A 16,490-nucleotide genomic window follows, 5' to 3' on the forward strand; every position below is an offset into this window, starting at 1 on the left:
TGCTGGCATACCATTGTTTGAGATACTGTTCCACATGGAATTATTAAATACGAACCTACAACAAAATTTAATTTTGATCTTCCTCACTTTTCTGGGGGGGCATCAGATGCCCAATCACTAATTTTACTTGATTTTTTTTTTTCGTAGGGAATAAAAGATCTTCCAATGTTCTAAAATCAGATTTGGTAATAGTTATGTAACTGTAAATATAGAAGAGTTCATTGTATTGTACTTTTAAAAGGGGTGCATTTTATCATAAGACAGTTGTATCTCAAAAGAATTGGGTTCAGGAGGCACCCTCTACTGGGCAGTAGGGGTTAGTTGGGATATTTCATTGGAAGTTGCACTCCGTGGCATCAGGAAATACCTGTGATTCTCTGAAGTGAGTAATTCCAGAGTAGCAGTTAAAGACAACATGGGGTTCACCTTGGCCAGCAATGAATAAATGATTTTGCCTCACTTTTCCTCACTCTTTTCCCCTTACAAAAGGGACAAGAATAAACATCTTGACTGTTAAAAAAAAAATCTTCCATATACAACTGTTTTTGCCAAGCCTATTCCTAAACAAACAAACAACAACAACAACAAAACCTATAGTACATTAGAAAATCTAGTAAAGACATAAAACTCATTCAGTGAAAATAATGATATGCCAAATGTACTTTACTTGGTTCCCAAAGAAAGCAAACTAAACAGAATTCACATGGGGGAAAGAAAATAAAATCATAGAACATCACATCATAAAGCTTATATGGAAATGTTTTATATTCTATAGGCCACTTTGACTTTATCACTACTTTGAACTATTTCTAGCATATTTTATACCAGTACACAATTCAATAAACATATCATACATACATATTATACTATTCTAGATGGTTATATAGCTTCACATTTAATAGAACAAGATAAAATGCAAGATAACCTATTAAGATAGATTTCTCTTTACGAGTCTGAGATACATGTTAAATTAAAGGACGAAAACACCCTGCTCATCTTTCTTCCTAGGCATTTCTTTTCTAATGCAACAGCATTCCTATTTAACAAACAATATCTATAGAATTGTTACTGATTTTAGCAGAATTTCTACTTTTTAAAAAAAAACTGAAATGGTAGAGTTACTACTAACAATGAAATACACTCTGATTAAAACTCCAGCCTTATTTTAAACTGGGAACATATTTTAATTCTATCAAAATATTAATCCATAAATATTTGTTGAAATAATACTGTGTTTTGACATGGATAATGGGCACCAAAATTTTTAAATGTTTTACTATGGAAAATATTTAATATAAAAAAAGAATGTAAAGGAAACCCCTACATACTATCATCATCTATTGGTCCAACAATTTCAATAATTTCCCATACTTGCTTTATTTATCTTTCTATATATGGTTTTATTACTATCTATTTTTTTTTGCTGTTGTTTGAGAGGGAGTCTCACTCTGTCACCCAGGCTGGAGTGCAGTGGTTGGATCTCTGCTCACTGCAAGCTCCGCCTCCCGGGTTCATGCCATTCTCCTGCCTCAGCCTCCCGAGTAGCTGGGACTACAGGCACCCGCCACCACACCTGGCTAATTTTTTTGTATTTTTAGTAGAGACGGGGGTTTCACCGTGTTAGCCACGGTGGTCGAACTCCTGACCCAGTGATCCGCCCCCCTTGGCCTCCCAAAGTGCTGGGATTACAGGTGTGAGCCCCCGCGCCTGGACTATTGCTATCTACTTTAAGGAAAATTCTAGACTCTATGACTTCTACTCCTACATACTTCAGTAGGCATTTCTAGGATGGTATAAATTTGGTGGTTACCAAACTTTTCTTTAGTTTGAGACATTACAAAACAGAATTATAAATCAAATTGTTTCCATTTTCAATCGTGCTATGAAGATGCCTAAATTTTAAGATTTATTTAAATCTTATAGAAAACAAAATATTGAAAATGTTCATAGGTCCTTTTCATTAAAATATGATTCTCCTTTTCTATTAAAATTGCTATCCAAATACAGGTTAAATTATGAAAAAAATATACTAAAATGAAAATGTAAAATTAAATACAAATTTATACTAAAAATTTAGTGTAATTTTATACTATTTTAATATACTATAAATTTTTTTATACTATAGTATAAATTTTTATATTAAAATTTAGCATAAATTTTAGTATAAAAACAAAAAAACAGTATTAAAAAGAAAGCAGATGGCAAACATTTTAAGTCATGTTTGCTGCACTGTTTTGCATCATGCTTGCTACTTGATTACATTTAAATATTTGTTTAATAATTTAACTTCATATTTGTTCTGAATATTGACATCAGAGATAATAATCAGAACTATCACTGCCTAGATGTGCAAATCCTTCACCCCAACAGTGAGTTGGGCAAACTTCAAATATTGTAAAATATTTTAAATTCCTGAGTATAATTCACAGGGCTTAATACAATTTATGTAAATTGGCAGTAAACAGAATATCATTTCAACATGTGATCACTTCCACTGATACAAACTAATATATCTGTCACCGTAAAATTTAAATAACATTAATGTCACTGATGATACAGCATTATAAAATGTTCATATATACATTTAAAAAATTAAATTTTTTTTTTTTTTTTTTTTTTGAGACAGAGTCTCGCTCTCTCGCCCAGGCTGGAGTACAGTGGCCGGACCTCAGCTCACTGCAAGCTCCGCCTCCCAGGTTTACGCCATTCTCCTGCCTCAGCCTCCCGAGTAGCTGGGACTACAGGTGCCCGCCACCTCGCCCGGCTAGTTTTTTGTATTTTTAGTAGAGACGGGGTTCACTGTGTTAGCCAGGATGGTCTCGATCTCCTGACCTCGTGATCCGCCCGTCTCGGCCTCCCAAAGTGCTGGGATTACAGGCTTGAGCCACCGCGCCTGGCCAAAAAATTAAAATTTATGTAAACATTGATACAAATTTTCAGCTACTATACCAATATTTCAGCACACTAAATTAGCACTTCAGCTTTAAGAGCCATACTTTGAGTTATTCGAGTATATGTTATACATAATTCTTTTTATATATATTTTATGATTCATTACGAAATAAAAATTTATTATAAATACAATTCTTTTAATCTTTCTTTATCTTTATACCGCTCCATGTATCTGTTATTAAGCCATACCTTCAAAGTAACCATCTCTTCTGGGCTGTACTTTCTTTGATGATTTTGGAACAGACACTTTATTTTCATTGTTTTTGAATAAGGATAGACGCACAGTGGAATCTAGACAAAATGAGCAGGAAAGGAGCAAAGTTCATCTTTGGTTAATTCCTTCTCTAAATGGCCACATATTTCTTATATGGTGGTGTTAAAAAAAATAATATCCACTCTACAAAGCTCTATGAAATTGATGATGATGTTGTATTAAGCATCATAACATGGACAGGTAGTCAACTATGTACATATTATTGATTATCTGATTAAACACATAGCCAATACTTAATAGAAATACTCTACTTTTCCATCTAAAGTATGGGGAGCTGGGATATAAAAGATGGAAGCAAGACAACTAATGGAATAAGAAACAGTTAGGAAAGGTTATTTCATTAATTTAACACCTAAAATAGTGGTTTCTCTTTTGCCCTAATGTATTTTCAGATAACAAAGATGTATAAATTTTCCTTGTATATTCAAAGCCAAGAATATTCAAGATCTATTATATTACAAAAAACAGATTGTGAATGTAGACTATACATGATATATTAAATTAAAAAACAAGATTTTTAACATTGTAAATACCAAATTACATATTTTAATTAAATGCTAAAGTAGAAAAAATAAATAGTATTTGTATAGCTGTTCTCCAGCATGAGCAACCTGACAATTTCCATTAGTCTTCCAGTAACAATTCATCTTTACTAAGTATGATTTACATTTTTCATAATGTATTTCTCAAGATTAGGGAAAAGGTCGGACAATGTTTAGGTACATTTCATAAGTATTAATATATGTAATCTCAGATGTCATAGTTATTAAATGTTTCTTATTAATTCAATATGAACTATCAGTAAGAATAATAAAAATCTGTGTTTATATATTTCATAAAATAAGTATTATATATCATCTAAGTCATTGACAAAAAATGACATGTGAAAGAATCATTAGTCAATGAGGAAAGACGTTACCATGGGCTTACGAACTGTTTGGTATCTTATAACCATCTCTCTACTCTCTTGCTCTTCTTGCCTTTTTATTTGATGTATGTATTTTCTGACAACATCACAATTCAGCAGACCTGGGTTAGATCCCAGTTCCAACTTTTACTAGTTGTATGACTCTGGAAAAACTGTTCTCACTTTCTGTCTCTTCCTCTGTCCAACAGAAGTAATATTGTCTTTGAAGTACTAATAGTACTGTACAAATTAATGAGATCATTTGTGTAAAACATCAAGTCCCATGCACACATTAGTGTAAGTTCTCAACAAGTAACATAATTATGACACAACAACAAGACATAATTATGACATAAACAATGAAATGTCTCCAGTTTGTATTCTTAGAAAAAATTTACATTCTTCTTAAAATTTACTGCAATATATAAAAATACATAGAACCATAATTGGCTCCATTTCATTCAACACAGTGCACTGAACAGAAGCTATGGATATTTTATAAGTTCTTTGGCATTTCCTCGGCCAAATAATCAAGCAACCATACTTTCCTCATAGTGTTATCAAGGTCAAATAATTTAATATGTATAAAATGTTTAGAAAGGTTATCTAGCTCAATTTACTCAAAATAATTTTATTCCCCAAGAGCAATAAAGAGTGTTACATTATCAGTATCTTTTTGTTTTAAAACATTCTGATTGCACCAGCATAAATGGATTTAATCTTGAATTAATTCAAATTGCAAAGGGATAATTATAAGAAGTAAGACACATAGTACTTTTAGATAGAAAAAAAATCACTTGATTTTGATAGTCCCTGAAAATACCACTGGTAATAAGACAGTATTCTTACCTCAATAAAAAAAGAATAAATAAATAAAAACACAACCCAGTTAAAAAAAAAAAAGCCAATTGTAAACATTATAGCTTGTGACACGTTTTTATTCATTATAAAGTCAGTTTTGTACACTTAAGTCTACCCCTCTGTGATAATCAACAGCAGATCTATGTTGCCTTTTAAACATAATCTTTGTATCTCCCAGCAATGACTTGCCCAGTGTTGGGTAAATAGGTATTAAATTGATGTTCAAAAATGTTTCAAGAAACCCCTAGGTAAGTAACCATGTCCCTATTATGCATGTGTCTCTATACTTAACAGTTTATTATTTCATTTAAATAATAGAATTTTAGTTAAGCATTAAAGTATCCATATTATTGAATTTCTTGTACAATACCTTTTAATTTCTATAATTCTAATTTATCTCATTGTTTTTAGTATTTTTTTCCTTACATACATATCTGGTTATTATTACCCATTTTTTGCAGGTGCCAAATATAGCAGTGCTATAAAATAAGCTTGAATAACTAGCAATATTTCATCATCTTATAAGGAGTATATTTACTAATTTAAACTTGCCCAAATATAAGCATATATTTACATGACTAAAATGCACACATATATTGTAAAATGTATATTAGTGACTTTTATCTAGTTTTTTTGAGTCAATTGACATTCATTGATATCTACCAGGTGCTAGGCATGGTGGTAGTAGGTCTGAGATGTCAAGGGTGTTTCAGCCCTCAAGGATCTTAATATTCAGATGAATTTTATTATTAACTTTTTGTTGTTGAGAGCATAACACAGTAACATCTGATCAAAATTCTTGTAAAATCTTTCTGGAAATTAATGTGGTAAACAAAATAAATCTTGAACAAACTTCATTTTGGTGGAATTTTGCCTATACTATATTCCTGTTGGTCCCTCCCCCTTAACATTCTTTAGTTACATTTATTATCATTCTGCAACCTGATTGCTTTGCTATAGCCCATGAATTGCTTACCTGACATGAAAAACATTAGTCTTTTTTAATGCTAGCTTAATTCCTGGTAGAAAATCCATGTTACTTAATTCGTCCTATGTTCCTTAAACCTCTTACCAGCTACTCTCCACCAAAATCCCTATACTCAGATGCCATTCTCTCTGAGCACTCTGAGAGTGCTCCACATCAAAACCAAACACCCACTCCTTTTCTGCATCCACCTCATCTCAGTCTTGCTACCAATTACACTCAGTACTGTGAGATTATTGATCTTGCATGTTTTCAATAAACCAGTTGCTCTCACTTTACACAGGATCTTCTTCACTGCATGACTAAATTCTAAACTTCCCTGGATATCTGCTAAATTTCAACACAGATCACCAAATTCTGAAACTGCTTCTGTACATGAAGCAACGGTAAAAACAAACAAACAAAAAGCCCAGAAACACAAGACCAGTTATTATTGGTTCAAGCTTATGCCAATCAAGAGTTTAAAAGCAATTACTCACTAGGAAAAACAACCACCATAACCCAAACATAAACTGTATAAGTGATGACAGCTCCTCACAATTTTAGATTTTACCCTGTGGCTTCCAATCAATTCCTCCTCTTCCTTCTCCAACCTCCTCCGGTTTAATCAGATGGCCTCACTTATACCAATAGAAGTCATCAGTATTAAGTCTCCCCTAGTAGCTGTCCATACGACATCTTTCCTCAGTTTCTTGCCTCTTCATTAATGAGCCTCCTCGTAAGTATTCTTCCCTCTCTCTGCAACTGATTCCATTACATTCTACTTTCTTAAATTAATTGACCCTCTGCTTTTTGCTGTATTTTAATTTTCTTAAATTAAATAATCTTAAATAAATAAAATATTATTGACTCATATCCCTTAACTGATAAAAATATTTGCAAAATACAAACAGAAAATATGAAGTGCTTGCTACTGAGTGCTCTAAGGTTTTCGGTGGCAGAAATTTGAACTAAAGCTACCATACTTCATACAATTATGCTCCATTTCCTTGAGGATTACTACTTTGTTAGATTGTAGGATATAATTTATTACATTAATTGTTCCTATTCTCTGACACCCCTCCCGCCATGCTCCCCACCCCAATAGATCTAGTTAGTGTCACAGCAGTTTTATAGACGATGTTGCCCTCTAGTGGCTTAAAACTTTCAAGTTGGCAAGTTGTCTATGTAGGATATATATCTCCAAGTATATTTAAAGAGTACTAGTAAATCTTTAAGTGTTTAACCAAATTTAGACATTTAAAACATTGTTTAGCTCATTAGTAAAACTTTTTAAATTATGGTCATTATTTGAGACAGATGCAAGTAAGTTAGTGGTATATCACAGATCGATTTAATTATAAAACTGGAAAAAGTATTAAACATTTTTTATTCTATAAGAAGAAAACCTGAGGCACCGAATCTTAAATAATTTGCTCAGAGATACAAAATGAAATAAGTGCTACATCATCAACTGAACAGAAGATAGACAAAATGTGATAATTAGAAAAAATCTCCCAGATTTTCTTTTTCAAGCTTTTCACTATTAATCCTCCTTTTAATGTTTCTAATCTGTATATCTGTTGTGAATGAAGAATAGAATGAAAAAAAGTGAGGAGAATGTAAAACTTATCACTAAATTTTACATTTCAGCATTCATGTTTTAAACAAAATGTTTAGTTTCTTTAATATATTGATTTAAAAAAGCAAAACAAAAGTGACACATAGAGATACAAAATCTTACACAGTAATAAGAGTGCAATTTAGATTATAATCACGTTATTAGAGTAATAATCTCTATAAATATTATACAATTGCCATTTAGGATTTTAACCTAACCCAAAATGTTAGGTTAAAGACGTGGTCATTAAGTTGGACGTCTGGTTATCCTCCTTCATTTGTTACCCTGCCATGCCCCCTTGTGACTGATAAAAAAGGTTTAATTTTTGCCTGATAATTATCTCTAGTCGTGGCCATTAAAACAATGATTTTTATGTACTAGCATATAATCCTTACTGAATCCTTTGCTAAAATACTTGCTATGCTGCTTTATCAAAAATGTTCTCACCCCCAACCCTCAATTAAAAGAGTTGGCAAGAAAGACCTATATATTTTTCAAAGACAGAATCGTATGGCAAGTCTGACAAGCTAAGCTTTTCCTCTACTTTCACTACTGGAGGCTATTTATTGTAAAAGTTACAAATACTTTTAAAAGTGGGCCTAGCAAAATTCCTTGAATACAGCTATGTCATAATTATTTATTGAATACTGGTTGAATCAGTTCTTAAGCCATCTTTGATATTTGAACTTGCCCCAGGAGTTTCAGAAATTGTTATTATTCTCAAAATGTTGTTTAAAGAATGTTTCTGATACTGCTGAAGATGATCAAAGCAATAATAGAGTTTATCAAACTACCTGATTTACACTACTAGATTCAATATCAAGAGAACTGAGAGCCTCAGTATCGTTAAGAGCTTGTAGTTACTATTTCACTGGGTAACCACCACATAGCATTCAGTTCAGAGAAGCCTGATGAACTTAATAGGAGTTTACAAAATGAGAGTGTGGGAGGTACAAACAAATTAAAAAGCACGGTGTTTGTATTTTCTTTAAAAATGCTTGAAATGTTAATGTTTTAAATCTGAAAAAATTACTACTCAATAAAAATAAGTTATCACAAAAAGGTAAAAAATTAAGATATCACTAATATAACAATAAGATACACAAGTTGAACACTTCTGAATATAAAAATAAATCACCAGTAATTTATCAATGGCTAGTAAGTGAAGTGATGCGCGAATAAATATCAGCTATTCCTTGAAAATCAAAAGCACTTTTGCAATATTTACTTGTTTTAAAATTTTATATTTATATCCGGGTCTTAGAATTTACTGAATTATAATTAAAATATAATTAATAGAAAAAGATAAAAATAGTTTTATGAAATACTTTTTCATATGATTCCATAAGCTAGATCTATAGGAAAACTGGACATTTATTGCACTGCTCATGAGTAACAAGTCTTTTATGGAAACTTCTTACTAACAATAAGAACTTAAAAAAAAACTGATGTACAAAAGAAATGCAAAACCAATACAAATAACCATGTTCTTATATTTAAATGAGTAAATATTTAGTTATAAATAAATAAAAAGTTATATGCAATTATTTTAAATAGTTTTAATTACACATATAAGATCCTGATATTTCTTCTCTGACTCCATGTATTAAGTAATTACACTAAAATAATTAGAGGTATCCAAAGAAAAACAAATGATTTAAAGAGTATTCACAAGTGGGATAGAATAAAATATGCTTTAAAACATTTCCCAAGTCCTACAAAATCATAAAATACATAAACTTTGCTTTGCAAGATTTCAAGTTGTGAATGAAATCTTCATAGCTAAAAGCCACGGAACTGATAAATTTGTATAATTTATTGAATAATCAAGCAATGTAAAAGCACACAAAAGAATAAGGAATGAAGCAGATACTCTTTAGAGTCAACATTTCCCAAAATGAATCTGTTTTAAAACAACTTATAATTCTCAGTACACAATAGATAGAACAATCAATAGCAAAGTATATAAGAAAGAGGTGAAAAAAGTAAAAATCGTGTTTAAGAATATAAGTCATTCAATGGTATAGCATAATTTTCTCTTAAGTTTATTTTTTCAGAGTAATTATCTTAGACATAGTTATCTGTGAATTCATTACTTTTCTTATTAAACATAATTTATAAAATATATTTTAAAGGAATTATCTTCTATTTTGCATACACAGTTATTATTAAAGAGCACTAACTACTCACCTATTTTTTTCTTTAGTTTCTTTGATTGCATTTTCTGTGCCCTCTTCAACATTTGCTGAGCAGTAGAAATGTCCTTAAAGCCCCTATTAAAAGATTAAATATAATAAAGTAAAATAAATATCCGGATCATATTTCGATATGCATATACATATAGACATGCAATATAGCATACTAAAATAAATGTGAATTACCATTTAAGAAACTAAATTAATCAGATGGATAGTTTCTTAAAAACTGATGTAGGTATTCTTAAAATCTTGAAAAGTATCTGTCTTGGACATTTAGCAGTCTCTCAATTTTTTAATTTATTAGTGTCAAATTGACTACATACCATTCTTCTGAAATTTTTTTTTCTTTTTCAGATTTTAGCAAACTTTTTCTACTGGTCTTTGATTCAAGTGTCCAGGAAGAAGTTCTATTTTCTGATCTGGCAATAGAAAAAAACCACTTTTAACTGAATCAACGTAAGTATATCAGCACTTTTTAAAACTACGAGCTGTTTATGTTGTCTCAAACTTGGAAACAAAATCTAAGTTAGCAAAAAACATTATCTTGAAAGGCAATGAAAGTCTGCCATTAATTTAAAATGTTTACATTTCAATTACTTGAAGTATATTTTAATTTCTTTGTCAAAAGTAATGCAGCACTGGAATTTTTAGTCTAATTATTATCTGTACCTATATAGCAGTATTTAAAGATCCACTTGTTTACAATAATTAATTACATTATTTGTCTGATATACACATTTTGTAGTTGCTTTAATGTACCTACTTCATTCATTTTCTTACACTGAAAAATCTTCATGACCATGATGTTTTTAGTACTAAATGTTCCATTTTCTAAACAAGTACATTCACATCTAGTTTTATAATTGTACTACTTTTGTAAGATATGTAATACTGTTGTTATTCACAGATTGATTCTCTAAACAGTAGTTCAGCTTACCTGCCACTAAATTGTGTGTGTTCTGAAGAAGACAAATTTTCTTTGTCATTACATAAGCATGCTTGAGCTGGATTACTTGGTAAATTAAATGAAGTATCTTCCCATTTTAAGTTTCCAGGAATCTTTTCATAAAAAAAAAGTAAGTAAGTGTTAAGTAAATTTTAAAATCCTAGCATTTATTTTGTATTACTTTACGTGCATATTACCAAACAGCCTCCTAAGGGAAACTCATTATAAAATTAAAAGTTATAATAAAATGAAATTTATGGAATATATTATGCATGTCCTTTGTTGTAGTGGTGGAAACTATGCTTTTTGGGATAGCTCTCATATAGAAAATGATTAATTGTAAAGATCTTAAAAATCTCAGAAAACTAAAACTTCAAAGATTATCAAATAAATAACAGATATTACAGTCCATTGACCTCTGACTGAAAATCTTCAGCTGTTGCCCTCTTAATGCATATTTTTGTATTTTTAAAGTGCTGTCAACTAGTGATTTTAGTCTACTGCCAAATATGCAGCTGAAGCATATCATTTTTTTTTCTTTTGCTACTGTGAAATAAAGTGTTGAAAGAAATCCAAAATAAAGAAAAAAAGGAGCAAATGAAAGAAAAGCTACATGAAAAATTACATCTGGGGATGAGGAGGAAGTCAGAGGCTTCTAAAAGTAATTATGTTTTTCAAGTCAATAAATTGTATTATTAATCACTGCAACATAGCATAACCTTTAGAAATGAGCAAAGATCGAGGACTCAGAAGTTTCCATGACATGTTACCTTTGGCCAATGCAGCTGGTTTGAAAGAAGCAGTGTTTGTGAAGGGAAGCGGGTGGAATCTGATGCTAGCCATTCTTCTTCTAAGGCAGCCTGCACAAATAATATAAAAATGTATGTAATTTAGCTTACATAACTTTTACAATGTTTCTTTTAAATTATCTTATAGGCTACAAATGTTGACAAAGTATATCAGAATTTTTATTTATAGGAAATTTTCTATGTACTATTGTGAGATGATATTCATCTGTTTAATGAAAACATGCTAAAAATGGGATAAGACTTTTCATCCCTAAGTTTTAGAGAAAGTGAAAACTTAATATTTGAATGCTCTAAAAAATGAGGTGCAGACTCTTCAGTGTATTTAACTGTTTGTAACTATGACTCTGAGACAAATCTAGATGGAACTGAGTAAAGTCATTTTTTTAGCTCTTTACAGTACATACATCACTATTGAAAATTTGTAGTATTTTAATATGTTAGTATCAATTTTTCTATAAACAGCCTATAAACCAGCTTTTTCTTAATTTTTTTTAAATTTCACAAAGTTTCTGAATAGAGTACAAAAACATACTTTGTGGCAACGATTAAAACAATACAAGGAACATGGTCCCTGATTTTTATTATCTAATTCAACTGTTCAAATAACAAAAATATAAATTTAAGCCCAAATTTGGAAATCCCTATTTTAAACTCCCTCTCTCTTTACCTTCAAACATTTTTCTTCATTTTATGGAATGTCCAAATGTATTATATCTTTCTACAATGGAACCTGCTAATTATATTAGTGTTGTATAATTTAGGATGTAATTATCTGCTTTTTACTTGATTGAATATATAATATGGCTTAGAAGTAATTTACTTCAACCATTCTGGAAGACAGCATGAGATTCATCAAGGATCTAGAACCAGAAATACCATTTGACCCAGCAATCTCATTACTCGGTATATACCCAAAGGAATATAAATCATTCTACTATTAATACACATGCACACATACGTTTACTGCAGCACTGTTTACAATAGCAAAGTCATGGAACCAACCCAAATGCCCATTAATGATAGACTAGATAAAGAAAATGTCGTACATATACACCATGGAATACTACATAGCCACAAAAAGGAATTAGATCATGTCCTTTGCAGGGACATGGATGAAGCTGGAAGCCATCATCCTCAGCAAACTAACACAGGAACAGAAAACCAAACACCACATGGTCTCACTCATAACTGGGAGTTGAACAATGAGAACATATGGACACAGGGAGGGGAACAATACACACTAGGGCCTGTTGGCCGATGGGGAGGCAAGGAGAGGGATCTTTGAGGACAGGTCAGTAGGTGCAGCGAAACACCATGGGACACGTATACCTATGTAACAAATCTGTACGTTCTGCACATGTATCCCAGAACTAAAAGTAAAATAAATAAATACATTAAAAAAACAAAAACAAAAAAACCCTTCTGTTCAGATATTCTTTAACTTACAACTGAGGATTTGGAAAGCTTTCTGGCTACTTGAGAATTATTATCAAATGTACTTATTACTTATATATTGAAAATGAAGTTGAATTTGGATAGATATGTAACTGGCAATAGAGGCAGCCTTCACCTGGAGACATCACTTCTGGTTTTGTATTTGCAGCCTTTCTGATACAGTAACCAGGTACACTCCTATGGAGAAGCACTATTGTCATTCTATTTGATTCCTTTAGAAACTAAATGATTGGCACTTAGAGTTCTCGTGACTCACTGGCTTGATAATTCCCATTTTGGGTGGGACAACTTGAATTCAATGACTAACAAAGTAAGAAGGTCCCAAAAGGCCTCACTTTTAAAAAGAGAATGGTATACTTAAAAATGCAGCCAGCCTGGCCCCAATAGCATTCAGTTTTTCATGAAAAAAAAAATACATATATATAGCAGCTATCTATGTCAGGGAACACTTATCTCCACTTCACTGCGGATATTTTCCCCATCCCCATCCTCAGTCATCCCATGGGGTGGACAAATGCCACTTAGAAGGTGTAGTGGTCATAACATAAGTGTTAAGTCAACAGCACTGTAGCCCTAGAAAGCATTCAGGTCAGCTTCAACTCCCTGAACAGGGTTATTCTGGATAGCAGAACTGTCCTAAAATTCCTTCCTGAGGGACAAGAAGGAGTCCAGCTATAGTTAGATTAAAGTCTCAAGGCTATTGGGAAGATCAACTAAAACATTAAGGAGAAAACACCTGGACTATTGATAGTAACTTTAATTGCATGAACCATGAGGCAAATCTAATTGATTTTTGTCCCAGCCCCGTCAGATTATTCAGGGTGGCCACTGGAATGGTATCTTATTAGAAAATTTGTCATGTAAAAACAAGGGATGGATATTTGGGGGACACAATTCTCCATGGATCTCTAACAATTCTGTATGACTTATGACCGATTTTATTACAGACTATTTTTCCAAAGATGCTCATAAAACTAACAGAATCAGAAGGCAGAGACTGTGTTTCCCTTTGGAATAGAGGGCAAAAATTTGTTTGTTGTCTGGTGTAATAAAGATAACTTTCTCTGGAGCATAGGATGGGCAGGGTTGCTAAGAGCCTTTTAGAAGATATGAGATATCCTAGGCTCAAGACTACTAGTAAGACATTCTTCAGATTTCCTCCTATGGAACTTGGGGGAAAAGGAGAATTGGTACATGAGGCTCTTGCTGCCTGCTGTCAGAGGTAATAAGTGTTTTTGTCTCTTGAAGTTTCATTTCTTCTATCAGCATCCTAACTTGTTAGAGTTCATGTAGGATAAAATCTCAGATCCCTCATAGTTCTTGGCACTTAATAAATTAGGATAAACTATACTTAACAAACCTAAAATAAAATTACTCTTGGTTGTAAGTGTTCCTTGGTTAATTACATGTTAAATGAAATCACATTTCAGAGTGGCAACAAATCAACATAAGGAAACATTTCGTGGCCAACTGATCTAGGCTTTTGGAACCTGGCTAATATATCAAGGTAATTTTATATTTACTTCTCTTATAAAAATTATAATTAACTGAAAATATTCTAATATATTTCTGATATTCCCTAAACTTAGAGCTATGGTTTTTCTGTCTATTTACCTATCCTGGCACTAAGTGTGGTGTCTGCCATATTGTAAGCATTGTTGGCACGAAAGGAAAAATAAGTTTGAAAAGATTTTATATAATTACATAAGGATATGTCTTAAAAATCCAGACCTAAAGGCAACTATTGTTTTCAACTAAATCAGTGAAAAAAGGGAAATCCCAGTCAGATAAGTTCTGTATACAGAAAAGTTTGAGCGAAGAAAAAAAAAAAAACAATTTGATTACATCATCTGAAGTTTTAAGATGATTTTAAAATAAAGTGATGGCAATGGAAAACGGGGCAAAGATAGGTCAAAGGAAGACAAAGTAACAGTACTTTCCTTACTGGTACTAGCTTTAATCACTAGCTCCCCTAAACAATAATCTCCGCATTGCAAACAAAATTATCCACTTAAAATATGAACAATATTTAGCTCCCTTACTCGAAACCCAATAATAATATCATATCACATTTGAAATAAAATCCAAAGTGCTTGACATCATATCCTAGGCCTAATGTGGATTGATCCCTGGCTACTTTTGTATTTCTTCTCTTCCCTCTTTTTCTCCTTTACTAATCAGCCTACCTATTGTAAACTTTCTGTTCCTTTAATACAGTGATTTCGTATTTCAAGCCTTACACACTTGCCTTACACTTAGCCCAAAACAGTATACTGTTTTGTTTATATGAAACTTATTCCCTCACTTTATTTTCCCATCTCTGTTCAAGGGTTATACCTTATACTGGCTTTTCTTGATCAACCAATTAAACACTATGCTCTATACCTTAAACTTTCTTAATATTTACAGTAATTTTCAATATCTTATTTTATACTATATATTTATATATGTACTTATTGTCTGTTACCTTGAATAAAATGTAAATTCTATGAAGTCAGGGATCTTATCTCTTTTCTTCACTGTGGTAAGAAAAATGCCTAGAAGATTTAAAATGATTGTTGAGTACTGAAATACTCATTTATAAATATTTGAGTTCTGCAGTTGGAGACCATTATCCTAAGTGAACTAATGCAGGTCCAGAAAACCAAACACGGCGTGTTCTCACTTATAAGTTGGAGCTAAACAATGAGTACACATGGACACAAAGAAGGGAACAACAGACACTGGGACCTACTTGAGGGTGGAGGACAGGAGGAGGTGAGGATTGATAAACTAGTTGTTGGGTACCATACTTACTACCTGGATGATGAGATAATCTGTACTCCAAACCCCATGACACGTGATTTACCTATATAAAAAAGCTGCACATGTACCCCTGAAACTAAACTTAAAATTTTTTTTGAAGTTATCAGTTCTGGCTCAATACAGGGACACGTCTCTTGCTTCTTTAAGCTGACTAAAAAACAAAACATAAACAGCTGATAGAAAGATATCTACAAGTGATCCAGGTAATGCATTAAACTACAAAGGTTTGAAAATACCATACTTATGATGTTCAAGAAAATGGTGGACATGATAGAAAATTTCAACATACAAATGGAATTTATAAAAAATCAATTAGAAATTTTATAACTAAAAAATAGAATAACAAAATAAGAATTCAATAGATAGGCTAAAAACATCATGAGATAAAGTAGGGAGGATGATTAATGAACACTAAGTAGGTCGGTAGGAAGCATCTAACATAAAATATGAACACTCCATGACATTTGTCTGAGCAATGATTCTTAAAATATGAACCCAAAAGCACAGATAGACAACAAAAGCAAAAATAGAAAAATGGGGTTACATCAAATTAAAAAGATCCAGTGCAGCAAAGTAAACAATGAAGAAAATGAAGATTCACACGGGGAATCTAAAAAACTTGATATCATAGAAGTGATAACCTACAGAATGGGGGAACATATTTGCAAATCATATATCTGATAAGAGGTTAATATCCA

The 16,490-nt window shown here is 31.8% G+C and overlaps 1 protein-coding gene across 2 annotated transcripts in view; it reads right to left on the minus strand.

The window, feature by feature from the left end:
• Positions 1-16,490, minus strand: part of LRRIQ1 (leucine rich repeats and IQ motif containing 1) — a 211,284-nt gene that overhangs the window by 77,104 nt on the left and 117,690 nt on the right. For both annotated transcript variants that reach the window (XM_033221137.1, XM_033221138.1), the window contains exons 19-23: positions 11,494-11,583; positions 10,715-10,836; positions 10,101-10,196; positions 9,770-9,852; positions 3,142-3,243 (exon numbers count right to left, since the gene is read on the minus strand). In XM_033221137.1, the coding sequence (XP_033077028.1) occupies positions 3,142-3,243; positions 9,770-9,852; positions 10,101-10,196; positions 10,715-10,836; positions 11,494-11,583 (493 nt within the window). The remainder of the gene's footprint in view (positions 1-3,141; positions 3,244-9,769; positions 9,853-10,100; positions 10,197-10,714; positions 10,837-11,493; positions 11,584-16,490) is intronic.

The sequence above is a fragment of the Trachypithecus francoisi genome, unplaced genomic scaffold, assembly GCF_009764315.1.
Source record: "Trachypithecus francoisi isolate TF-2019V2 unplaced genomic scaffold, Tfra_2.0 Lachesis_group11, whole genome shotgun sequence".
Taxonomy (NCBI): domain Eukaryota; kingdom Metazoa; phylum Chordata; class Mammalia; order Primates; family Cercopithecidae; genus Trachypithecus; species Trachypithecus francoisi.